This window comes from Bufo gargarizans, chromosome 3, assembly GCF_014858855.1.
Source record: "Bufo gargarizans isolate SCDJY-AF-19 chromosome 3, ASM1485885v1, whole genome shotgun sequence".
In the NCBI taxonomy this organism is placed as follows: domain Eukaryota; kingdom Metazoa; phylum Chordata; class Amphibia; order Anura; family Bufonidae; genus Bufo; species Bufo gargarizans.
The window spans coordinates 478327553-478355431 of NC_058082.1; the positions used below are offsets into that span (position 1 = coordinate 478327553).

At 44.3% G+C, this 27879-nt stretch overlaps 1 protein-coding gene across 4 annotated transcripts in view; it reads right to left on the minus strand.

Moving 5' to 3' along the window:
• ABR (ABR activator of RhoGEF and GTPase) overlaps window positions 1-27879 on the minus strand; it is a 353402-nt gene that overhangs the window by 79173 nt on the left and 246350 nt on the right. For all 4 annotated transcript variants that reach the window (XM_044283775.1, XM_044283776.1, XM_044283778.1 and 1 more), the window contains 2 exons: window positions 11730-11782; window positions 4991-5131 (listed from right to left, as the gene is read on the minus strand). In XM_044283775.1, coding sequence (XP_044139710.1) covers window positions 4991-5131; window positions 11730-11782 — 194 coding nt within the window. The remainder of the gene's footprint in view (window positions 1-4990; window positions 5132-11729; window positions 11783-27879) is intronic.

A 27879-nucleotide genomic window follows, 5' to 3' on the forward strand; every position in this document is an offset into this window, starting at 1 on the left:
TTGAATTACACTGACATAATGTTGCTCGTTCCCGTCAGAGGAGCAGAGGTCAGAACAGGACCCCACATGGCCACACGCAGCGAGTTTCTCACATCGAACTGACCTAACATATTCAAAGGTCTTAAAATGTATAGTCCAGGGATCAGCAGCTTTCGGCACTCCAGCTGCTGTGAAACTACAACTCCCAGTGTGAAGTTTGCCGACTCCTGGTCTAGTGAACGCAGGCTTGTGCAGCAGCTACCTGACACTGCATGCTTTTGTTATAAACCAATATGATGCAAACTTTGCTGAATTGCTTATAGTTTCCCTATCAACTTTCTTTTATTTTTGTACAAGTAAACAAATTTTGTCAAGTTTATTTTAGAGCATTTGTAATTGCAGGCATATGGCAAGGCTTAGAAATGGTTTTACAGCAGGAATAAAGGGCACATTTTTGATGACACAATTAAGACTCACTCTTTGCACTATAAAACCTTATCATTAGCCTCAGTTTTCTCTGAAGAGGAATATTGTCAGCAGATGCACAGCTGTTCGATTCAACTTCTGCAAGCTTACGCTGCTAAGACGCCACATTGTGCCAAGAGCCCGGGACAACGCAGCATTTTAACATAGATCATTTCTACATCATTTGTAAGAGGATACAAAAATACTATGAAAATTAAAGGTCTATTCCCAGTCGGAAGCTAAACTTAACAGATCACAGGGAAAGGTCTGTATAGACACTTTTTTTTAAATAGACATGTGCATACAGTTCATCTACGGATCAAATTACAACCAAAAAGACACGTCTATGCCAATCGGTGATCTATGTAGTCCATTCACTGCCACTACTGTGAACAATTCCAGCCCCCCAAACGTCCAAAATAGTGAATTGTCACATGGCTGATTTGTTGCAGAAATTTCACCGACTGTCTCACTTAGGCCTCATGCACACGACCGTTGTGTGCATCCGTAGCCGTTGTGCCGTTTTCCGTTTTTTTTCGCGGACCTGTTGACTTTCAATGGGTCAGTGGAAAAATCGGAAAATGCACCGTTTTGCAGCCGCACCCATGATCCATGTATTCTGTCTGTCAAAAAAATATGACCTGTCCTATTTTTGGGACGGACAACGGTTCACGGACCAATTCAAGTCAATGGGTCCGTGATCCGTGGCCGTAGGTTAATTTCATACAGACAGATCCGACAGTATATTCTAACACAGAGGCGTTCCCATAGTGATGGGGACGTTTCTAGTTAGAATATACTACGAACGGTGTACATGACTGCCCCCTGCTGCCTGGCAGCACCCGATCTCTTACAGGGGGCTGTGATCCGCACAATTAACCCCTCAGGTGCCGCACCTGAAGGGGTTAATTGTGCGTATCATAGCCCCCTGTAAGAGATCCGGGGCTGCCAGGCAGCAGGGGGCAGTTTGTAGTATATTCTAACTAGAAGCGTCCCCATCACCATGGGAACGCCTCTGTGTTAGAATATACTGTCGGATATGAGTTTTCACGATGTAACTCAAATCCGATGGTATATTCTAACATAGAGGCGTTCCCATGGTGATGGGGACGCTTCAAGTTAAAATATACCATCGGATTGGAGCACACTGTGCCACCAATGAGTTAAATACAATAGAGGGGGGGGGCGCACACTGTGCCACTAATAATAATACAATAGAGGTAGGGAGGGAGGGCCGCACACTGGCCACCAATGATATTCAAACTGGGGAGGGGGGTCTGCCCCCTGCTGCCTGGCAGCCCCTGATCTCTTACAGGGGGATATGATACGCACAATTAACCCCTTCAGGTGCGGCACCTGAGGGGTTAATTGTGCGTATCATAGCCCCCTGTAAGAGATCGGATGCTGCCAGGCAGCAGTCATGTACACAGTTTGTAGTATATTCTAACTAGAAGCGTCCCCATCACCATGGGAACGCCTCTGTGTTAGAATATACTGTCGGATATGAGTTTTCACGATGTAACTCAAATCCGATGGTATATTCTAACATAGAGGCGTTCCCATGGTGATGGGGGACGCTTCAAGTTAAAATATACCATCGGATTGGAGAAAACTCCGATCCGATGGTATAAAAGGGACTCCTGACTTTACATTGAAAGTCAATGGGGGATGGATCCGTTTGCAATTGCACCATATTGTGTCAACGTCAAACGGATCCGTCCCCATTGACTTGCATTGTAATTCAGGACGGATCCGTTTGGCTCCGCACGGCCAGGTGGACACCAAAACGACTTTTTTTTTTTCACGTCCGTGGATCCTCCAAAAATCAAGGAAGACCCACGGACGAAAAAACGGTCACGGATCACGGACCAACGGATCCTCGTTTTGCGGACCGTGAAAAAATACTGTCGTGTGCATGAGGCCTAAGGGTCCCATTCACACAATCACTACCATTTTACGGACTACAAACTGTGGATATGCAAAACACGGACACATGCCGTGTGGAAACCGCATCTGACATCAATGGGTCCATGATCCACATGTCCTATCTTTGACAGCAACATGTCGTAACGTTTGCTAGGCTGTAGGTAGTGTATATGACATCATGCTATGACACAGCTCTAGGATGAATTATACTTCTTTCCTGATACATAATACTCCCCATATCTACTTCAAGACCTGTTTCGTAGTGTAAGGGCTCATGCACACGGCCGTAGGTTTGATATGGACCCATTCATCTCAATGAAGCTGCAAAAGATGTAGATGCTGTCCACATCCATTAGGCTACTTTCACACCAGCGTTTTTGCTGGATCTGTCATGGATCAGCAAAAATGCATCCGTTCTAATACAACCGTCTGCATCGGTTATGAACAGATCCGGTTGTATTATCTTTAAAATAGCCAGGACGGAGCTCTCATGAACACCATTAAAAGTCAATGGGGGACGGATCCATTTTCTGTTGAGTCCGAGAAAACGGATCCATCCCCATTGACTTACATTGTGAGTCAGTACGGATCCGTTTTGCTTCGCACCACATCGTGGACAGAAAAATGCTGCTTGCAGTGTTAATCTGTCCGCGATGATGACGCAACCAAACGGAACGCATTCAGTTTCATTCAGTTTTGTCCCCATTGACAATGAATGGGGACAAAACTGAAGCATTCCCCCCCCCCCCCCCCATTTAGATCCCATGACGGATCTCAATAGTGGAAAGGCAAACCACTGGTGTGAAAGTAGCCTATATCAGTGACACGGCCCAAGAAAAAAAAAAAAAAAAAAGAAAGCAAGCGGCAGGCTCCTTGTTTCCGATACCCGTATTGTGGATACACAATCTGAGGACCGCAAAAACGCATAAGGCCGTGTGCATGAGCCCTAAAGGCAAGGTTTGAGCCAGAGCTGAGTGTCACAGAGGAGAAGCATGATTGCATCTGCTTGACGTCTAGTCCAGTCAATCAAGGGGAGGGTGAGCACAGGGGTGCTACAAAAGCAGTGCTCAAACGTGCTCATTTGCATATGAATAAAAACACAGATATCTCTGCAGCTGTTTAGCATACAGAAAAAAGAAAGGTAGCATTTCAATCAGTATGATCACCCTGTCTGGTAGTACGTCTGGTTTAATAGGGCTGATTATGCTGACAGAGGGTCTTTAACCAAAAGCCTTACGTATTGTGAAAGACAACACATAACTCTAAAATAATTGCTGTCTAAAATATACTTTTGTTTGACAATTATAGTGGCCAATACGCCCCTTAACCAACTCCCGATCCCCCCAAACGGTGTTGGTTCAGGCATGGAAGGACAAAACTGTTTTGAACACTGATGTTCGGGGTAGAATGTGGCTGCAGAAGGGAGGGAACTTCTCTATTTCATTGACCTACAGTCACAATTTTGGTCTTCTTTTAATGTAACATTTTAAATATGACCAAGATTGTGGCAATAGCCTTGATAAGTTGCAAATTACAGCCCTTTTGAAATGGGTACCAGTAAAAGCTGTATATATATGTGCAGTTTTTATTCCCGACCCCATTTCTAATAACTGTAGCTCTCCATGTATCTCACCTAATACTGTGATCATGTTTAAAAGCTTAGATTGTCAACTTTCAAACAAGACTAATATCTCCAGGTGCTACCAATTCACAGTTATGACGGGTTAAAATAACCCCCGCCCCCATTCAGACAGCTGTTATATCAACCAGCCTGGAGGAGGTGACAGTGGAAGAGTGCTGATAAGTTGCAGGAGATAAAAATAAATAAATCCCCCCCCCCCCCCATCAATCAAAATCTACACTAAAAAACTGACGCAACTCTTCTCAGGCCAGATACGTCATGTTCATTGGTCACACTGCCTATTTGCAGTTCAGTTCCATTCAAGTGTTAGGGCCTGAGCTGCAATACCAAGTACAGCCACAGTACAATGTACAGTACTGTGCCTGGTTTTCGGAGGTGGCAGCAGCCTCTTCAAACTGCTGATCGGCAGGGGTGTAGTGACATGTCGTAGTTTTATTCGGGACACCTCTCGGCATGGTTGCTGTGCTGCCGCTGGAACGCCGGGCTGCCCCCATTATAGTCAATGGGGCTAGAGCGGACCTCCGGCGGCACGCGCACACTAGCGGCAGCACGGATCCGGCAGGCTGTTCACCCGCCAGAAGAGCCTGCCGGAGAAGGCTGCCGCTAGTGTTAAAGTAGTCTAAGATGCATGTGCGACTCAACCTATTAAGCAAGTAAGATGAGTGTTTGTCAGGCACCACTTGTGCTGCTTACCTCAGAAAAATTCAAGATGTGCAATCTAGAGGTCTATTTACATTAAATTGCCAGAAATTAATGTTCATAGGAACACTCATCCGCAATAATTGGCCCACATAAACGTGCCACAGATCAAGCTACAAAATGTTCGTTTTCAAATGACAAGAAACAAGTTTGCTATTGAAAGTCCTTGCACTATTTCCAAGCAATCTAGCTTCAGAAGTAGGGCGAAGGGCAGCTGATGGTGTCATGCAGTGAAGGGCATCTTCATCTCTGGTAAGAAAACACTAGCCATGGTCTCACCTCGCCCTTTGGTGTTGTCACTGCAGTTCTCCGTGGATCAATGTCTTCATTGATACTAGACAGAAAATTCTGGGAGATGCGAAGGGCATCTTGTATTAATGGATAGTCAGGGTGGTCAACAGGTGTATGCTTCAAAAGGTCCTGGAACATAAGACATAGACACACACATCAGTAAGGCATCAGGTCTCCTAACCAATATATAGGCTGCAGAGACTGCACAAGACTTGAACAAACCACCCCTGGTACATATTACGTCCAGTATTTTCTGTAGGTTTTTCTGTAGGACGAATATAGATGAATTTGAACCTACCTATAAACTCATGGTAGGCATGCACAGCTATAACGCTCACTAGGCCATTCATAATTAGCTGACCTGAAGACTTCAACAGTTTTCACTGAATATCTGACACGTACAGTAATATAATTCCTAACTCTATAATATTAAAAGGCTTTTCCCACTAACACAATCGCACCTATACCATCAGATCTTTTAAAATGATCACTTTCATTTCATTTTCTTTTTGTTTTTGTTTTTAAAAAGGCACCTTTCGAAAATGATTTGCTCACTAATACCCCATGTTCCATTTCTGATTAGGACTTTTATTGCTGCTGGTACTGTTCACCATCTGCACATGGACTGGGTGGTCACACATGCACAGTTGTATATGTGGCTCCGTATGGTCCCCTGTATAACTCTGACCCGTATCTGGCCTACGTTTGTGCAGGACCAATACTTCTCATTTTAGGCAGTATACATTACCTGTACATGCACTGTAGCAGACATCTCAGTGCCTGAATAGCAACCATTATCTGGTAAGTACAGAGGATCTTGCATAGAAATTCAGCTGTCTCATCACACAGGTTTTACATTATTAATGTCGGACAATGGGATTCTAGACCAGTGAATTTTCTTCAGCCTTTAACATGCATCATTATTTGCAACTACTAGGATCATTCATGCAGAGTGCTCTTAGAGTGGACCGGTCACCATGAAAATGCAGTGTAATCTGCAGGCTGCATGTTATAGAGCAGGAGGAGCTGAGCAGCTTGATATATAGACTTATGAGAAAAGATTCAGCAAACTTGGCCCCCGTATACAACTGAGCTCAGAAAGAGCAGAGAGTAAACGCATAAATTCCAAGTTTTGCTCCATCTTTTCCTATATTTAAACTATGGAAACCCATATTTTCCGTACAGAGACCTGAAATACAGGGAAAATGAGCAAAAGTAACTTGCATGTGGTTACAGTAGCAACTATGCAAAAATAGTTTGAGGGAAACCTCTTTTTAACGGGGTCAAATTAATTTACATTTAAGATGTCAGAATATGTGATTATGTACAGTTTATCAATTTATACCCCATCAGAAATGTTTTTGTGGGGAGATATACTCATTGATGTATTGTTATAGTGCCCCCCTAGTGTTGAGTCTCCCCTCAACTTCTAGTGCGTGCACCTTCAGTACTGTATACTGGTATACATGCATGAGCAGTCCATTGCCCACTTCACTGTATTCTCGTCAGTGGACTCCCTGCAAAGAGTCCCGACTCCTTCTCTGCTTGTCAGAGAAGAAAAGCAGCAGTCACAGTGGCATCCTCAACTTGTCTGACGAGCACAGAAGAAATTAGCATCATTTTTGCTAGTCATAGGACTATCTTAGGGGAAGCAATAGGTTGAAATGCTTAAAATATTGAAATCTGATAATCAGGTGGCAGAAATGGACATGGATTCACAAGATAACTTCTGTAACAATATGCATTAAAGATATATATGTTCATGAAAAAGTCCACCTCACCTGCATGTGATGCCAGGAATGCACAGAATAACAAATTCCAGCATTCAAAAATACTGCATAAGATTCCAAGGCTTTATTAGTTACATTTAAAAGCCATGTGGAAAACCTAGCACACACTTAGCGGTACACGTTTCAGGATGAGAGTTATCCCTTACCCCTCGATATGAGAAAGGGCTTTCAGCCCGAAACACAAACTGTGTGCTACTTTCCAGCATGGATTTTAACTGCAGCAAATAAAGCCTTGGAATTGTAGGTTGTAGTTTTGAATGCTGGTATGTATGGCGGTGAATGTCGCTGCAGTGGACTCCATGTACCGCCATACAGACCTGCCACATGCATGATGCTTCATATACATTAGGAAAACTTATTTTTGGAAAAAAACAAGATGAAAACAGACTTTCTGTGTACTGCCTGAGAACAAAGTCCCTATGAATGTCATAATGCATTAATATGCCTACAAGGCTGCACCATCAATCTCCCTGCGTAGTAAGAGTACAACCCCGCAGCTCTCGCATCAATGTGGTATTTAGAGCCCATGTGATTCATTCACAGCTTCCAATTTATAGTGCGTTCGGAAAATCTCTAGACCCTTTCACTTTGGTTCACATTTTGTTATGTCGCAGCCTTGTTTTTCTGCACTCAGTCCCCCGCAATGACAAAGTAAAAAAAACAATGTACCAAATCTTTTCTAATTCATTGAAAAGGAAAAGCTAAAATCTTGCATTGCCATAAGTATTCAGTCCCTTTACTCAGGGCTTAGTTGAAGCACCTTTGGCAGTGATTACAGTCTCCAGTCTTCTAGTACTTTTCGTTATTCAGCTTTCCTTTAACTCTGACAAGTCTCCCTGTGCCAGCCTCTGAAAAACACCCCAACATGCTGCCACCACCATGCTTCCCTGTAGGGATGGTATTGGTCAGGTGATGAGCAGTGCCTGGTGTCTTTCAAACTTGACGCTTAGAATTGAGGACAAAAAGTTCAATCTTGGTTTAATCAGACCAGACAATCTTGTTTCTCGCAGTCCTTTAGGTACTTTCTTGTAAAGTATCACACGACTAAATCGCTGTAGTCTAAGCCTTATAATCACATCGGTGACCAAACTTGACAGAACAATTCAACAGTTCCTACACTTTGGAACTTATCGGACAGCTAAGTAGTCTTCTTAAGCGATTGATCGATTATAAGATCATTGATTCAACCTGGTAACATCATTTGGTATATTGGTCCCCTGATGATTTGGCGCAAGCCAAGGAAACGCGTTGGAACATCTTTGTTACCACTGTTTATATTTTCCTCCTTTCCCTTTCCTGATATATCTTGACGAAGCTGGGCAGTCACTGTCCTGTGAGAGGGGGTTGAGGTTATTTATGGAGGGACCTTGTCTCTAATACCACTTTTCTATCCTAATATACCCCGGTGCTCTCTTGTTGTATTCTTGTGACATATCTTATATTTTGATATGCATGTTCTAGCCGGCATTTCCACAGGTATACCTGGTTGACTGTAGGTTACATCTTGTGTGGGAAGGCTAAATGTTTTGTACGTTATTGATATTTTTAGCAATTTATACATTAAATGTTACGTTTTAATGTTGGTTCGTTACTTTCTTCTAAACGTTCATGTGTCCTTTACTGAGGAGAGGTTTCTTTCTGGTCACTCTGCAAAGCCCCGATTGGTGAAATGCTGCAGTGATGGTTGACCTTCTGGAAGCTTCCCTCACTGGCACATAGGATCTCTGGGGCTCAGCCAGAGTGACCATTGGGTTCTTGGGCACCTCCCTTACCAAGGCCGTTATCCTCTGGAAGAGTCATGGTTGTTCCAAACTTCTTCATTTAAGACTTAGGGTACTTTCACACTAGCGTTATTCTTTTCCGGCACTGAGTTCCATCCTAGGTGTACCGGAAAAGAGCTGATCAGTTCTATCCTAATGCAGTCTGAATGGGGAGCAATCCGTTCAAAATGCATCAGGATGTCTTCAGTTCCGTCTTTTTGACTTTTCGGGACGGAGGTAATACCGCAGCATGCTGCGGTTTTATCTCCGTCCAAAATTCTGGATCCAGCATTTTTTCCCATTGACATGCATTAATGGATCCGACATTGCGGTCTGCACATGCTCAGACCACAAAAAATGTGAAAAAAATAAATAAAAATGCCGGATCCATTTTTCCGGATGACACTGGAGAGATGGATCCAGCATTTCAATACATTTGTCATACGGATCAGGATCCTGATCCGTCTGACAAATGCCATCAGTTTGCATGCATTTTGACGGATCCGGACGGCAGTTCCGGTGATGGAACTTCCTGCCGGAATCCTCTGCCGCAAGTGTCAAAATACCCTTATGGAGGCCATTGTGCTCTTGGGAACTTTCAGTGCAGCAGAATTTTTTTGGTCCATACGAAAGTTTCATTTTTCCTATTTAATAAAATTTGCCAACATTTCTAGAACCCCATTTTCCCTTTCTTATTATGGGGTATTGAGTGCAGAGTGATGGGGAACACTTGATCTTTTTTATTCTATTTTAGCACACGGCCACATGAGAATAAAATGTGAAAAAGTGAAAGGGTCTGAAGACTTTCTGAATGCACTGCATATTCATTATATCAACCACTGACATAAAACTAAAGACAGAGTAAATTGCCAATATACTGGCAATGGAAAAAAGACACTTCTGTAGTAACTAATTCTTCAGTCAAAAAGAACGGTTGTGGAATCTAAACTTGAACATGTATACAGTAATTACCCTACAGGACTCTATGACCATAATACCACTCCGCAAAAACATTACCCACCTGGAAAATCAACCACTGCTCCAGTCCTTCCTAGATCTATGTTGCTGTCCTTTAGTAATGATGCTGCGACCACCTGCCCGTCACTGATTAGCTGTGACGGTCACATGTGGATGGTTGTGACGTCATTGCTGTAGGACAGTAATGGAGACCAACGAAAGTGGAGGGGAATCTTTTTGGAGAGTAATAATTATTTTATCACATCACCATTCTTCTCAGAGATATTTAGAAGTTCTGGATGACCTCTTTAAAATTGCACAGCACTGTAGATCTACATGGTGGATTAGGCTAAATGTATGATCTGACAACAGTAAATATAAGGGTATTGAGAGACAATTCTCTATGTTTCCATGCCAACTTTGGTTTTCTCTGGGCTAGAGTTCTTTGATGAGCATGCTGACATGAAGAAGCTCTGTTTAAGAGATATGTACTACATTAATGGGCCCTTTACACAGGCCAACAATTGATATGATCATTGGTAATCATACTAGTAACGCTTGTTAGAGATGATCAGGCGGTGTAAATGCACCGCCGATTACCCGGTGAACTAGGGGTAATTGTATGGTTTGTGCAGCACGAAAGATCATTGTTTCTCAGTGGTGGATCGTCCTGTGTAAACACTATCTGACGATCTAATGCTGGGAAACAGCGAGTCAGTATAGGGAAGAGCGATGGCATTACTGATCGCTCCTCCTCATACTGTGGAGGAGATCGGTGCACGTGAATGCAGCAGTCTCCTCTGCTAACAATCAGCGCATTGTCGGGAAGGAACGCTTCCTTCCCGACAATCTGCTAGGTCGTCGTCCCATGTAAAGGATCGTCGTCCCATGTAGAGATCTAGTAACATTTGCATATTCTCTTGTAAATCTTCTGAGTCATCCAGAAGAGATGTCACAACTCTGAATTCTCTGAATCCTTGAAGTGACACTCCTGTCAGGTTACCAAAAATGTGAGTCAGGACCTACAGGGAAAACATGCCTAATATTTATTTTCCTCAGATATTGCTCTTTGGCGGCTTTTTCCCCTGGTGTGTGACTACAGTTGAGCTAAAGTGTCTACAAGGAGTCTGCGGTAGTCTGAGACACACCCCTCGTCTCATCACTGGTGGAGACTGCAGCAGAGCATGCCCAGCTAAAAAGAGATGGCCACTGAGCAAGACCCGAGGAAAATAAGTAGCAGGTAATCATTCCCTATAGGTACTGACCTACATATCATTTTTGACCCTCAGTCTGGAGGGTCGCTTTAGAGAAACAGGACATTTCTCTTTAAAGAATTAGGATCTATGGCATAATAATAAGTGTGTGTACAGTTAAAGGGGTTGTGCAGTGTCAGGATAGGTCATCAATATCAGATCTGCATTGTGCCCGATTCCTGGCACCCCCACTGACCAGCTGTTTGCTCAGTCATCAATACCCCGACACTGCCTAACCCCTTTAATCCGTGCCATCGGGGCAAAAGGAAAAAAAAAAAAAAACCTGCAACTGAACTGAATCTTAGTAAATGAAGGACAGATTATCTTTCCATAGTGCTTGCCATTTGTGACTCTCCTATAGGTGTCCTCCTGCCTTTCACAAAGCATACTGTAGTCTAGTTCCAGGAACCCAAGGGTGAACTGGCCATACACACTACACGGAAATTTCCAGGTGGGCCGATGTTCACGGGGCCACCGAGCCCTCCGCCAGCTCGATACCAAATTATCTAATGCTCTCAGTAGTAATTTATGCTAGGAGCATCAGGTACTTATGAGCCTGGCTGTTAGCCACAGGAGCCCTCAAGAATTCAACTGTATCTCCGTCCTCAGGATGGTGATACAGTTGAATACTGTGGTAAGGGTGGCAATATTTAGTGCTGCCTCAAATTTTTCTTTTGACGGCCACTTTAAGCTCCCAGTCTGCCCCTGCTGGAACCTGTTGTTGAGGGGCAGGTTCAGGCCGTTGAGGGGGTATTTAGTAAGTAGTTGTGAGCATTGTTTAGCTTTGTCAGGTTATAGACTCCATAATCTAAAGCAGCTTTTCCCGGTGACACGTTCTCCATGACTTTTGCCAAGGGATTTTTCTTCTTAACAGATATAATGGTTTGTTAACTCTCTGCCGTGTGAGGTGAAATGGAATTTATAATTAAATGGGAGGCCGTCAGGTTGATAACACATTATTACTCACATGAAGCACTAAGGTACTCCGTGTCACACGATCAATAGGCTTGTAGAGCAGAGCTAAAAAACAAGAAAAAGGAAAGGGTATTAGAGACAGATAAGCTAATGCGCAGGAAATCAAGTGAGAAACGGGGGTGGACTGCAGCAGAATATGACTTCCTATAGTCAGCTCGGCCTCCATCTAGATTGCAGACTTTCATCACCCTGAATTGTGCATAGCCTGGTGGTAGAGGTTAGCAGGTTAGCATAGTATCATGAAGGTCAGCATCACTGCAGACATCGGCATCTCCCAAAAACTCAATATAAGACATAATAGAAACAATAAAAGGCAAGCACAGAAGAAGGGATGCAAGTATGTTGTTGATTTTCTACCCTGTATTGCAGTCCGTTTCTCTACAGAAGCATAGCATGCTGTACAGTGCAATATTACTATTGCAACCATAGTGTTATAATGAGCAGCCAAAGAAAGACCAGATGAAAACTTTTATTGGGCACTTATATGGGAAATGTTCATAAATATCCATATGCAAGATCTTCCTCAGTAATCTTAAGATTGGGCTGTTGCATATTGGTAATTTCAGAAAAACATCTCTGTAGCTATATGTCCTCTATCCCAGAGATCAGCAACCTTAGGCACTCCAGCTGCTGTAAAACTACAATTCCCAGCATGCTCCAGTCATTTCTATGGGAGTTCAGAGAAGAGCAGAGTAAGTATGCATGCTGGGAGTTGTAGTTTCACAACAGCTGGCGTGCCTGAGGTTGCCTACCACTGCTCTATCCCTTAAAGGGGTTATCCAGGAAATAATAATGATGACCTGCCCTCAGAATAGGTCATAATTATCATATCGGCAGGAATCCAAGTCACGGCACCCCGGCAATCAGCTGTTTCAGGAAGACGCGGTGCTCACCGAAGTTCTGATGAGCACGGCAGTCTCCCGGCACTTACCAAGAGCAGTGCCGTAAATTGTTCAGTGGCTGTGCTTGGTATTGCAGCTTAGCCCTGTTCACTTCCAACAGGGCTGAGCTGCAACTAGGTCATGTGATCGATGTACAGTGCATCACATGGCCTAGGAAGAAGCCAGGGCACCAATCAGCTGTTAGAGGGGGTGCCGGGATAGGTCTTCAATATTAATTCCCAGACAACCCCTTTAGTTTTAATAGGATTTTATTGAAAATATTTATCTCACGCCAGTGCTGGATTCACAGCTACAATTGGTACTGCTGTATAATGTCCTCCGTGCTGCTGCTACTTCTGAGGGAGTGCTACAGAGAGATAGGGAACCAGGAATCCCTGTCCTCAGTAAGGTGTGTATGGAAGACATCATAGCAGCTATTCTCCACCCCTTAGCTCAGGAAAACTGACGACTGGGGGAAAAGTGGTGAAAATGAAAGTAATGGTGATAAATAGCCCTTCTCTACATGTACTGTATGTACAACACAACACTGTACTCTAATAAGTCACCTGAAACGACTGGTACAGTTATCGGAAAGTCTGGGATTAAAACCAAATCTTTATGTGAACAAAGTACAACATTTTCCTTACAGTAACAGTAAGAGGAAAAAAAAGACCTCAAGAATGAAAAAATAAAAGCTCCACAGTCAATGGCCGTACGGAGCTGTCATTTGTCCTAGAAACAAAGACTACATTGCTCACTTTCTTATCTAAACTTTCAGCACCGTTTCTGCTGTCACCTGCTTGTTCTTTTATAAGACAAAGGTGAAAATGATAGTACAATGGCACTCAGTATTATGTCTCTCAATGCAGTGAGCCATATTCCAGGCTTCCAGACGCTTGTCTTATCTCTTGTGAGCCTGCTATACCCATTACTACAAGTAGAGCATAAAAGCATCAGTAGCCACTTGACTTAGAAACATACTGTTCCAGCCTAAAGAATAAAGGACTAATGCAGCACCTGCTTGACAATCAACAAGGGTACATAGACCTGAACCACGGCAATGTAGTTGAAGGACTTAGCTAAAGGGAGCTTATCATCAGGAAATTCACAGCTAAATTGTAAGGTTAGCACAGCTCAATGTAATGATATGAAAGTAATGATGATTCCTATCACTTGGCAATCTGTTCCTTCATTCTGGAGAAAATACTTTTAATCCATATGCAACGCAACCGTTAAAGGGGTTCTACTATTGATGACCTATTCTCTGGATAGGTCATCAATATGAGATCAGCGGGGGTCCGACACTTGGCACCCCCGCCGATCAGACGTATGAGGAGATGGCGTGCGCATGTGCAGTATCCCTTCTCTCTTCCTGTCCGCTGCTGCGGTCTATACTCTTTGCCATAGACAGCAGCTGTGCACAGGAAGAGAGGAAACTGCACGTGCATCTACTCATACAGATGATCAGCGGGGTGCCTGGTGTCGGACCCCCGAGGTCATCAATAGTAAAAGCCCAGACAACCCCTTAAGGTAGGCCCAAGCTACTCTGCACCCTTGCACCTCCTGCTTCCTCTGCCAGCCCCTCCCTACCCTCCTACACAGGGCAAGGTTCCTGAATAGTCATCTCTCCTTACCCGTCAACCAAGGAGGAGCGGGAGGGCTTTGGCAGAGGAGCAAGGGTGCACAGAGTGGTTTGGACCCCCCTCAGGGCACTTACCTGCTCACTTGCAGTCTGCTCCAGAATGAAGCAAAGCATCACTAAGTGAAAGGTAGCATTACATTCAGCTAAGCTAGCCCTACGGGGCACTCTGCATGGTTTATCAGCAAATGTCCTGGTGAGAGACTACCCTTAGTGACCAGAGCAAAAACTCTAAGATTTTAGGATTGTTTTTCAATATAGATCATGACATTAACATTATGTTCGATTTAAAGAGGCTGTAAGGTTTGGAGAACCCTGGCTGAGTGGCTGTTGCCCCCTGCTATTAGCCAACTAGGAAGGTGTTCAATGGCCAAGACCCCTGCTGAACTGCTTTTATTAACAGGGACTTAACCACCAGATGGAAGTGACACATTGCATGGTAATCATTGAATGTAATAGGCAGTCAAGGTAATTAGATGTTTATGGTCCTCCTCATCATGGGATGCTCCACTTTTATGTCTGGGGAGGGGCTCCTAAATTTTGGTATTATAAACTGATATTTAAGAGTTGTCTACTGATTTTTTTTTTTTTGCCATAAGCGGCTATGTAAAAATCTGTACCCGCCCTCAGACTTAAAGGGCTTCTGTCACCCCACTAAACCTTTTTTTTTTCTTACTTATAATCCCTACACTGCGATTTATGCCTACATAATCTAATTAATCATTTTGGTCCAGTCGATTTTGTTTAAAACATGCTTTTAAAATATGCAAATTACCTTGCTACCAGCAAGTAGGGCGGCTACTTGCTGGCAGCGGCCGCATCCTCCGATCCTAAAGACGCCCCCTCCGCATTGTGATTGACAGGGCCAGGGAACAGAATCGTTCTCTGCTGGCCCTGCCTGTTTGCATTCAAAATCTGGCACCTGCGCCGCGGCCGTACCTGCCTTCAAACGGCGCACTGAGAGGTGGCCGCTCGCTCGGCCGCTCCATCCTCAATGCGCCTGTGCCGGGTGTAGATGTGATGTCATCGGCGCAGGCGCATTGAGGATGGAGCGGCCGAGCGAGCGGCCACCTCTCAGAGCGCCTGCGCCGATTTAAGACCGGTACGGCAGCAGCGCAGGCGCCAGATTTTGAATGCAAACAGGCAGGGCCAGCAGAGAACGATTCTGTTCCCTGGCCCTGTCAATCACAATGTGGAGGGGGAGTCTTTAGGATCGGAGGATGCGGCTGCTACCAGCAAGTAGCCGCCCTACTTGCTGGTAGCAAGGTAATTTGCATATTTTAAAAGCATGTTTTAAACAAAATCTACTGGACCAAAATGATTAATTAGATTAGACAGTGGCCACTAGGTCAATAATAGTAATTTACCTGGCTCTGTAAAAATAAAGCTGAATAGATCAATGGATGAAGTTTCATGAGGCAAATCTGAAATGTTGCATAGTAACAGCAAAGAGTATGAAACTTTAAAAGATACCTGTGCTTCTTTGTACAATTATAACTGTGAAGGAGCAGGTATGTTTGGGTATGTTATTCCCTGTTTCAGTTGCATAGCTAGATGCATTTCTCTCACAGGCAGGGGTTGTCTCTCTCCTGCCAGTTACTGTATGCAGTGATCTTACTTCTATGTTTTCTTCTAAGGAGCTCAGAAAACTGATAAGGAGGGATAAATCACACTTGCAGAAAAACAGAAAGCTCCTATGATGTTTAGAAGCAGTATAGAAGTAGTTATTTTATCAGCTTCACGATCTCAACTAGCTCTGACAAGCCCCCACCTCCTCTGTGCCGTATTCTGAGTCTCTGTTAGCAGGGACGGACCTTGCCTGACAACAGGCAGTGGACACAAGACCCCTAGTGGCCATGAATTTTCAAAAAAATAATTCATGTGATTGCAGGCAGATTTTTTAAATGAAGTGGTTAAAAAATTTGCTAGTTACACCACTCTCTATCAAATGAAATGAAATTGTGTGAAAGTACCGTGACTGTTTAAGAAATCTCATCCACACGCTGTGTAAAAAAAATCTGCTTCATAAATTGACCTGCAATGTGGATCCATGGCATGTCAGTTTATGCTGTGGATCTCTATCGCATATGAAAAAATTGCATGAAATATATGCGGTGTTTGTTAAGCTTTTTGCCGCAGATCCACTGCTAAATTGTGAGGACTTACCCTAAGGCCCCTTTCACATGAGCAAGTTTTCTGCACGGATGCGATGCATGACGTGAACGCATTGCACCCGCACTGAATCCGGACCCATTCATTTCAATTGGTCTGTGTACATGAGCTTTTTTTTCCACGCATCAGTTCTGTGTTGCGCAAATATCGCAGCGTTTTCTATATTCTGCGTTTTTCATACAGCCCTGGCCCCATAGAAGTGAATGGGGCTGCATGAAAAACACATGTCATCCACATGTCACCCGCATGGAAAAAAGGCAATAATGCAACGCAATCGCATACAAAAGGACAGCACACGCAAGGAAAATCGAGTGATCACTGAACGCATCCGGAGCCAATCCGTCACGCTCATGTGAAAGAGGCCTAACAGTGACCATTTCCTACTCGTCTTCTCTCTATATTTTACGAGAAATCTCAGTAAAGCAATGCACAAAAATCTAAGTGGCTTTCCCAAGTGTAAGTAACCATCTGACCCATATTGCAAAAAGGCAAGAGGAGAAAATAGTGACAATATTGTCACAATCCTCTCGACTGAGTGAACTGAAAGATACATTCCCATCACATAGTGGATCTAGGCTATGAGAACCAGAGAAATTGCCCTACTTTTAGACAATTAGTATGTCTAAGATTGCACATATCTCATTAAGTGTAGCTGGCCATATTCCAGCCACTATAGGGAAATCGAGGCTAAGAGGCAAATCTAAATCACTGATGCAACAAGGGCTGCTCCTTGTAGTCTCCCATCAGTCAACACACAGTGATCTATTTTCTTATCGGACACCATCACTCTCCCAGAAATAATAATGCCGATCCCTGCACCGGCTATCAGTCCATGAAATATGCCTGGGGCACAGAGATAAGCGCCTTCCACAGCCACATGAAACACACACAACATGGACCTTGGCAAAAATAAGACTGGAAATTTCTGTTAGGTCTGCCCTCAAGCAACCATGAGGGTGATGAAAACTAATCTTATAAAATGCCTTAGGGTACTTTAACACTAGCGTTTTTCTTTTCCGGCACAGAGTTCCGTCCTAGGGGCTCAATACTGAAAAACAACTGATCAGTTTTATCCCCCATGCATTCTGAATGGAGATAAATCCGTCCAGGATGCATCAGGATGTCTTCAGTTCAGTCAATGAACGGCGTCTTGGACGGAGGAAATACCACAGCATGCTGCGGTTTTATCTCCGTCCAAAATTCCGGATCAGTTGCCGGAATGTCTGTTTCTCCAGATGACATGCGGAGAGACCCCCGTTCTTGCAATGCATTTTTAAGACAGATCTGCATCAGTCTACAAATGCTGTCCGTTTGCATGCAGATTGCCGGATCCGGCAGGCAGTTCCCGGTGGCGGAACTGCTTGCCGGATCACTCTGCCGCAAGTGTGAAAGTAGCCTTAGAAGAAGGAGCTGAAAACATGGAGACATAAGGCCTACATAGACTTATTTAGGTGACGTGATGAGGCATCCATGAGGGAACCAGGACTCTAGAATTTGAGAAGGAAGGCTGTTGTGAGGTCATGAAGGCCATCATGGCAGATCCACTACAGTCCCCAGTGACAAGACGTGAATTTACTGCCTATGTTCCCCCTATTAGTAGAATCACGCCCACTAGTAAAAAAGATATATCCGGGAATTGCTAATACGCTTTATAACAAACCAGTACTGCTAGTAACGTCCCCACTGCTAGTATTTTGGCCCCCGCTGATGTCATCTACGTCGACTTATTAGGTCCATAATAAAAAGGGCTGATGCCCTTCGCAGAGAACGCTGCATAAAGCCTCCAAGTGTACATAGAAATTCTCTTCTAGAAGCAATGCTACTTGGGGGAAATACCTCGGTACACACGAAGTCTAATAGGGCATGCCATGAATTTAGTATTCTGTTAGAGAACCTCTGTATGAAATCAGAGGCACAGAAGAATACGATAAAGTGCTGACAGTATAGGAGCTGTGAGCATGACAAAAAAAAGAATATGGTATATAGATTTTTTATTTATTTATTTAAAGTATTCTAAACCCTACTATAATTTAATATTTTTTAAACATTATGTGTTTGGGTTCCCCATAGCACAGGCCTTCTGTGTTAAATCCAAGTATCTTTGGACCGCCATAGTCGAATTGGTTCCCCCATGAGATTACACAGGAATTAGGCTGGGGCAACACAGCGATCTCGGTCATGCCACCCATTGACACGCTGTGATTTGTTAAAATCTCATCCACTTTTCTGCTACCGTAAACGCTGCAGATTGTCGCAATTTAACGACAGAAACTACACAGTGTATATACACCATGTGTGGCCATACCCTAAGTGTATAGAGCTGCTTGACTCTCCCCCTACGGCAAATGTTAGAAAAATAATAATAAAAGATGGAACTGGCATGTCAAATTTTGATATCAGCCACTGTCTCGGGGGTCTGGCAGCAGCTTATTGACATCACCCTTTTAGAATAAATATTCACTTTGGGCCACGTATGCGAGTGTATGGTGGTCGGGAAAAATAGCTCTCGGCCAAAAGAAGGACTGACAGAGCGTTACCTTGTCTGTACGACAAGAATAACGTGGTTGATGCTGACCATGGCCAGTGTCATAGCATTTTAGTCAATCAATAAAAATAATAAAATTAAAACTTCCTCCTACTAAACATTCATGGCAGATGGTATAAAAAGCAAGTGTGGGCTTGTAGTCTAGTTTATGAGGCTTTGCAGTGGGCCACGTGTATGAACAAATGAAAAACTGATAAATTACAATAAAAACACGAAGGGGAGGGAATTTTACAGGAAAAAACAACAAGATATTAAGTTTATATTTAAGACGCAAGGATGACTCATCATCCTTTATAATCCCGGAATAATGAATGAATCACCAAGCTCATGGCGGTGCAGAGAAAAAGGCATTACAAGCTGGCCGCGAGTGAGCAGCCGTGCTAATAACACAGCGCAGACCTTTACCTCTTACCGTTAAACAAACGCATCCCGCTTCTATTTTGTCCTGAGAGCCAGACAATGGCATTTGTGCTCCGCTATACGAGCCACTTCCCCTTAAAATCAGCATTATCCTTCTGAACGTCTGCTCCAGCGAGCAGCAAGCACACACAAAGCAAGCCACTTACGTAATCAGATTAATCAAGAAAAGTTACATTTCGCATAAAAACTAACCGCAAGGTAAAACGCTATAGCTATAGACACCTAGTATACAACCCAAAACGTGACAAAAATAAAAGTCTGAAAAGACACGCGCACATGCAAGGCATACAACCGCTGTTACAAACCCTATGGGAGCTGACAAATAGCTTTCCCCAGATTTCTACATCCTGAGGCCTCATGCCCACGACTGTGTGGTCCGCAATTTGCAGATCCACAAAACACGGATCCTGGCCGTGTGCATGCTGCCATTTCCTTTTTTACTTCAATAGTTAACAATTCACTTCACCGCAAAACAGACAAGAATAGGACATGTTCTATACTTTTGAGGGGTCGCGGAATGGACGTGCGGATGCGGCACCATTGAGATTAATGTGTCTGCATCAGATCTGCAAAAAATACAGTTGTGTGCATGAGCCCTAAACCTGCCTAGATATTTGCCGTGATACATAGCTCCAAATTTTTCATTTTTAGGAATCTTGGTAACCTGGAAGAGTCACCTTTGAAGGTAGAAGACTAATATTTTTACAGCAACATCCAAGTTTCCCTATGAGAAAGAAAGTTGCAGGCGCTAAGTCCGTTTTTGAAAATTTTTACAAAATTGTTCTCAACCTCACCTGTGAGTCGCAGCAAGGGCATGTGCACATGGCAGTGTAGTTTATGAAGAATTTCTGCGTGAATTTTCATGCAGGTTTCACTGTGTTTCCGCACCAAATCCAGATGTTTTACTTGTGGATTTTGATGTGGATTTACCACAAATCTGCACTGAAAATCCATACAATCAATTGACATGCTGCAGATTTTAAACTCTGCACCGCAAATCAATTTCCGCACAGAATATTTCTGCACCGTATACATGAGATTTTGAGCATGTAATCTACTTAGCTGGTACTGTATTACAAACCTGTATGTACGGTACCGTAATATGCACTGTGTCCTTAGGGTACAGCACATACAACATATTTTCCACAGCGGCGTTGTTTGCAGAAAATACAGTGTATACAGTACCAGCAAAGTGCAAAAAATAAAAGCTCATCCACACGCTGTGAAAAATGTCCACAATGGAATCTGCATGTAAATTATGCTGTGTTTTTTTTTTTTTTTCAAGGATTTCACCCATTGCAAAGCAACGTGAAATTTGTGGCAAACCTGTAGCATTTACACAACAAAATGGTGCTGATCTTGCTGCAGTAGAATTCTTGCAGAGTTTCCAATGCAGAAAATAAACAGCAGACCCATCCCATGGGGAGCATACTCTAAGGCAGAAATTTTACTGCAAATTTCAGGGAACTCTATATCACCTGGAGCTTAAACGGTCACTATACTTTTAGCAAACTTTTTATAAATCGACAGATGAATATAAGAAACTTAGTAATATAACTTTTCAGAGAAAGACGTCTCTTTCTCCTCCTTCTAAACAAACATTCTCTGCTGAATTCATCATGAGATACAAGATGGACTGCCAGCTCACTGAAGGATCAGAGAAGCCTAGGGAGAAGGGTGGCTGAGGAAGAAGTGCAGAGAGACAGACATGCTGCCCATATTCCATGGAGGAAGGAGGAGTGAGCTGTAGTAGTAGAGAGTAAAAATGCATATTACAATGTTTCTTATAGTCACATATTCTATTAATTTATATAAACTATGTTGAAAGTACAGAGGCAGTTTAATGGGAGCCTGACTAAACCAGCAGCATGATGTTACAGCATCTGGAATGTTCTTCTAAGGCCTCTTTCACACGAGCATGTCCGGATGCGTTGCAGCAAACCCATGCGAGTAGGTACGCAATTGCAGTCAGTTTTGACTGCGATTGCATTCTGTTGTTCAGTTTTTATCGCACGGGTGCAATGCGTTTTGCACGCGCGTGATAAAAAACTTATTGTGGTACCCAGACCCGAACTTCTTCACAGAAGTTCAGGTTTGGGTTCAAGGTTGTGTAGATTGTATTATTTCCCCTTATAACATGATTATAAGGGAAAATATTAGCATTCTGAATACAGAATGCATAGTACAATAGGGCTGGAGGGGTTAAAATATATTTTAAAATATATAATCCACTTGTTCACGCAGCCGGCATCTCTTCTGTCTTCATCTGTGAGGAATAGGACCTTGTTATAAGGGGAAATAATAATGATCGGGTCCTCATCCGGATAGTCTCCTAGCAACCGTGTGTGAAAATCGCACCGCATCCGCACTTGCTTGCGGATGCTTGCGATTTTCACGCGGCCCCATTCACTTCTATGGGGCCTGCATTGTGTGAAAAACGCAGAATATAGAACATGATGCGTGAAAATATAGAAAGTGATGCGTGAAAATCACTGCTCATGTGCACAGCCCCATAGAAATGAATGGGTCCGGATTCAGTGTGGGTGCAATGCGTTCACGTCACGCATTGCACCCACGTGGAAATCTAGCCCGTGTGAAAGAGGCCTAATAGTGGTCCTTCCAGCATTTTTACTTTAGCTTAGCATTTACAGCCTTAGGCCCCATGCACACGGCCGTGTGCGGGCCGTGGAACCGCGGCCTGGATCCCTCCTGAGAGCAGGAGCGCACGGCGTCACTGGTTGCTATGACGCCGTGCGCTCCCTGCTGCCGGCACAGTACAGTAATACACTGGTATAGATCATACCAGTGTATTACTGTATTGCGGCGGCAGCAGGGAGCGCACGGCGTCATAGCAACCAGTGACGCCGTGCGCTCCTGCTTTAAGGAGGGATCCAGGCCGCGGTTCCACGGCCCGCACACGGCCGTGTGCATGGGGCCTTAGGCCTCATGCACACGACCGTTGTGTGCATCCGTGGCCGTTGTGCCGTTTTTTTTTCACGGACCCATTGACTTTCAATGGGTCCGTGGAAAAATCAGAGAATGCACCGTTTGGCAGCCTCATCCGTGATCCGTTTTTCCTGGCCGTGAAAAAAATATGACCTGTCCTATTTTTTTCACGGCCAACGGTTCACGGACCCATTCAAGTCAATGGGTCTGTGAAAAAACACGGATGCACACAAGATTGTCATCCGCGTCTGTGATCCGTGTCCGTTTTTTCCTATCATTTCAATGGCAAACTTGACTTAGATTTTTTTTTTCATTTTTCATGTCCGTGGATCCTCCAAAAAACAAGGAAGACCCACGGACGAAAAAACGGTCACGGATCACGGACCTACGGACGCCGTTTTTGCGGACCTTAAAAAAAAAAACTGTCGTGTGCATGAGGCCTTATTCACACGTCAGTGTTTGGTCAGTCATTTCTATCACTGTTTTTGAGTCAAAACCAGGATTGGAGCCTCCACAGACATAAGGTATAAAGCCTCTTTCACGCAAGCGAGTATTCCGCGCAGGTGCAATGCAAACGCATTGCGCCCGCACAGAATCGGGACCCATTAATTCTAATTAGCTTTGTTTTTCACGTATCACTTGTGCATTGCGTGAAAATCGCAGCATGTTCTATATTCTGCGATTTTCACGCAACGCTGGCCCTATAGAAGTGAATGTGGCTGCGTGAAAATCGCAAGCATTGCTAAGAGATGTTGTTTGTATACCTTCAGTTTTTTTATCACGCGCATGCAAAACACAATAAATCGCATTGCACCCGCGAGATAAAAACTGAACAACTGAACGAGATCGCAGGCAAAACTGAATGAACTTGCTTGCGAAATCGCACATTTTTCACTGAACGCATCCAGACCTATTCCGCACATGCTCGTCTGCAAGGGCCCTAAGGGAAAGATCTGCACCTGGTTTTGGCTCCCAATCACTGATGGAAATCACTGACCAACTCTGCCGTGTGAATGAGGTATCAGGCAGTTCAAGTACTTCTAAACTGGGACCTCCTTACAAGTATCATAAAACTCAACTTTTACTTAAACATTTAAAAGTTTCCAATAAAGTTATCATTTGTGCTTAAAGATCATAAAGATTTAAATGTCCGGTCTAGTTCGAGATAACAGCGGCTAGTTGGGGTCAATGCACAACAGTAGTTTCTGTGGCGGCTGGTAATATCATAGGCAGCACTAATGGCTTCTAGCCTGAAAATGTTTCCCTAATGAACCCTAGTCTAGTAGAGAGGAGCACCTCAAATTAGCTGTAGTTGAAGGAGCACCCGCCCTGAAAAGAGCGACCCCCAGCCAGCTGGAGCCTCGGGCCTGCTCTAAGAAACCCTAATGACATCTGAGCCCTATTTCCTCCAACGTGTTTTGCCGGGTAAAACCGACTCTTCAGGGAGCAGCGTGGTGGGCAAAAGTAGTATAGAGTGGCAGTGGCAAACTCTCTGTCAAATCACGATCCTTTTAACATAATAAATACTGCACTAGCACGCTAGGCTATTATCTACATATATACACGATCTGGCGATTGCACATAATCAACAAGAGTGCCAAAAGTATATATGAGAGGCTCATGCTGATCATGATATTATAAGACCAGATACATGAGATATCCAATTTATCGGCAGGTAACAATTCAAGTAATGACAAAGAGCATCAAGGTGACTACTATGCAGGGGAGGTTTGGAGGGCCAAAACATCCCCACCCATGATACTATACTTGTCTTATGGACTCTAGAGTAAGTACTTGTCCACAAGGTGTAATTTAAGGACTTTAAGAAGCCTGGCTAGATGAGATATAGCCATATGGTCAGGTGGAGGGAATCTATGTTATAGAAAAGGTTTATAAGAGAGAACTTCATTCAGACCACTGGGGGTAACACTTTTGATCCTAAAAATCCAACGTGACTCCACCCTTAGTATAACATTATCCCAGTCACCACCTCTGGGGTATATGTTGAATCCCAATAAAGCGGATACATGCCGGACTGCCATCATGTATCTAGTTCACATGTCCGGCTAAGGATGTGTCTTTTTTGTTACGTCGTTCAGTGGTCCCTAATTCTTCTTCATAGTCCTCTCTTTGTTTTGCCTACGTAGTCAAGATAGATTACTCCACTCGTCTGACAATTAATAAAACCGCAAATCTCGAATTCCTGATTTGTGTGGGCGGATCAGAATCTTTTTAGGACTAGGACTTTATCACATGCCACGCAATCTGAACATACCCCTAGGGCGATGTTCTAGCCAATTGTCTGGTTGTGATGGAGGTTGGCTATTCACCAGTCTGTCTCTAAGGCTACGTCCCTTTTTGTATGTAATTTTGGAAGAAACCCCCATGTACTACTCACTGAGTGAGTGCCGCAGTGGTGACTAGTCACGGTTCCCCGGCTGTAATATCACCCATTTTACCTTGACTTACGTCCGTCGGTGTGTGAAGTCAGCTCTAGCTGTGCCGAGCGGGACATTAATGTGCGAGTTTCAAACCTACTTTGCCGAAGGGGATTGCTGAAAGGGATGTTTCCTGAAATGGAGAAACCATCTTATGCGAGGGAATAAATCAGTGACAGCAGAAAAATGCTCTAAGGTGTCACTTTCATTTTTTATAGTATTGGAATGTAGTATGATATAAAAAGAAGAAAAAAAATGAAAAGAGAAAAATCAATAGATCCTTGTATTTTCAAGGTTATACTTTTGTATTGAGCAACACATGAAAAGCCTTGTGGTTTGGTATCTTAAGTAGGAAGTAGTTCTATTCACCTTCTAATGTTGGAGAACTCACAAAGGTTTTCCTTCATCCAGACCAAACTTCTTGATAGGAGTTTGAACTTCCTGGGCACATTTCTGCGTCCATCAAGCTCAACCTGCTATATAGGGAACGAATGGGGAAAACTGCAGATTTAATTTAGCAAGACAAGTAAAGGCAAAAACCATAGCAAGCGAAATCACCTCAAGTTGATGCATTTACTTAGAAGGACCAACAATGAACACAGGACATTCCCCACAGAGTGCATCTCCATCTTGAAAGATAAATTTCTATAGGTTATAAAAGCTTAGTACTTAGGTCTGGTTTAGGGGCTCATGCACATGAACATATTTTGTTTCTGTGTCCGTTCAGTTTTTTTGCGGATAGGACGTGGACCCATTCATTTATGTCCGTTCCGTAGCCCTGCAAAAAAAAAAAGATAGAGCATGTCCTATTCTTGTCTGTTTTGCAGACAAGGATAGGCATTGTTACAATGGACCTGCAAAAAAAAAGATGCAATATACTGTGTATCAGCGGTCCTCAACCCCCGGGCTGCGGCCCAGGACCTGGAAGATTGTTTGCCGGGCCCCGGCAATCAGGGCTGTTTTTAACGCGGTACTAATGAAGCGCTTCCATTATGGAAGCACTTCATTAGTACTGGAGGACCAGGAAGCGGTGGAGGATCTTCACACTGTGCAACGCGCCCGCAATACACAGCCGACAGCAGGATGAAGAGGATCGCGATGGTGAGGAGCAGTGCAGTCCAGGTGCAGGAGAGGTAAGTGTTTTTTTCTTTTTATTATTATTTTTTTGGGGGATGATGGCTGGCTGACACGGGGGAGCTGATGGCTGGCTGACACGGGGGAGCTGATGGCTGGCTGACACGGGGGAGCTGATGGCTGGCTGACACGGGGGAGCTGATGGCTGGCTGACACGGGGGAGCTGATGGCTGGCTGACACGGGGGAGCTGATGGCTGGCTGACACGGGGGAGCTGATGGCTGGCTGACACGGGGGAGCTGATGGCTGGCTGACACGGGGGAGCTGATGGCTGGCTGACACGGGGGAGCTGATGGCTGGCTGACACGGGGGAGCTGATGGCTGGCTGACACGGGGGAGCTGATGGCTGGCTGACACGGGGGAGCTGATGGCTGGCTGACACGGGGGAGCTGATGGCTGGCTGACACGGGGGAGATGATGGCTGGCTGACACGGGGGAGATGATGGCTGGCTGACACGGGGGAGATGATGGCTGGCTGACACGGGGGAGATGATGGCTGGCTGACACGGGGGAGATGATGGCTGGCTGACACGGGGGAGATGATGGCTGGCTGACACGGGGGAGATGATGGCTGGCTGACACGGGGGAGATGATGGCTGGCTGACACGGGGGAGATGATGGCTGGCTGACACGGGGGAGATGATGGCTGGCTGACACGGGGGAGATGATGGCTGGCTGACACGGGGGAGATGATGGCGAGCTGACATGGGGGCTGATAGATGGCTGAGGGTTGGGGGGTTGATATGAGGCATTAGGGGGTCTAATCTGAGGTCTAACATTGGGGGTCTGATTGCTGGTCTGACCTATGGTGTAATGGAAAATATTTTTTTCATATTGTTCTCCTCTAAAACCTAGGTACGTCTTATGGGCCGTTGCATCTTATAGGGTGAGAAATACGGTACAGTGCAGCAGAGACCCTAGTCAGTTTGTATAGTCGTTATATAGGGTTATATATTTTAATATGCACATTGTGTTTTGTTATGCGCGCAAATCAGTCAACGCCGACCAGCACCCCCTAAGCCCAGCCCCAGAACTCCCTAGACCACTTGGGAAAAAGGTTGGGGACCACTGCCATAGGGAACCCGGTAGGCATCAACGGCAGTGGCGGTGCAATGGAGCAACAACAAAGCACTTTGCACCTATGCCAACTGATCTCACTCTCCTCTCACCACTAAATTACATAGAAGCTACTGAATGCAACCATGTTCGCCTCTATCCTCTACCATTAAAGGGGCATTCCGGTTGTTAGAAGTTGTTCCACAGGATAGGGTATAACTATTACATTGGTGGGGGGACCTACCGCTTGACCCCACCACTGACTGGCCGTTTTGATCATTTCAAGGGAGCTGCAGGGGGTATGCGACCCCCATTCACGTGACCTGTGGGGGTCCCAGCGGTAGGACTTCCACCAATTTATTCGTTATCCCGTATCCTGTTCATAGGGGAGATAACTTCTAACAACTGGAATACCCCTTTAATAATAAGTCAGTACATCAGGTAACTACCACAACGGCACAACTACTTTGAGGGGTTTGTCCCACAAAAATATTCTACAGTTTTCAAATCAGCAAGCGGGTTCTCAATACTTTTGTAATTGCATTTAATTAAAAATATAGTATAGCCACTGAGTTATTCAATGTTATTAAATGTATCTGTATAGCGCCACCTGCTGTTTTCTCTTTTTCTAATTTCCCTGTCCAGCTCACTGAGGTGGATGCACATGCTCAGGTACACCCTTCTACTGCCACAGCTGCAGCAGACAGGACACGCACCCCTGAGTGAAATAAATCTAGCAGAACAATTGTAGCAACGAATGGGGCGATCTCTGCATCCATGTGAGGTACATGGTAGAAAGAGCTTGTCGCGTTCTGCTGCATATGAGGCATGATTTTCATTTTTTTACATTAATCATGGGATAACCTCGTTAAGGTTAAAAGCACAGATCGATCATTTTTAGCTCTTATTTAA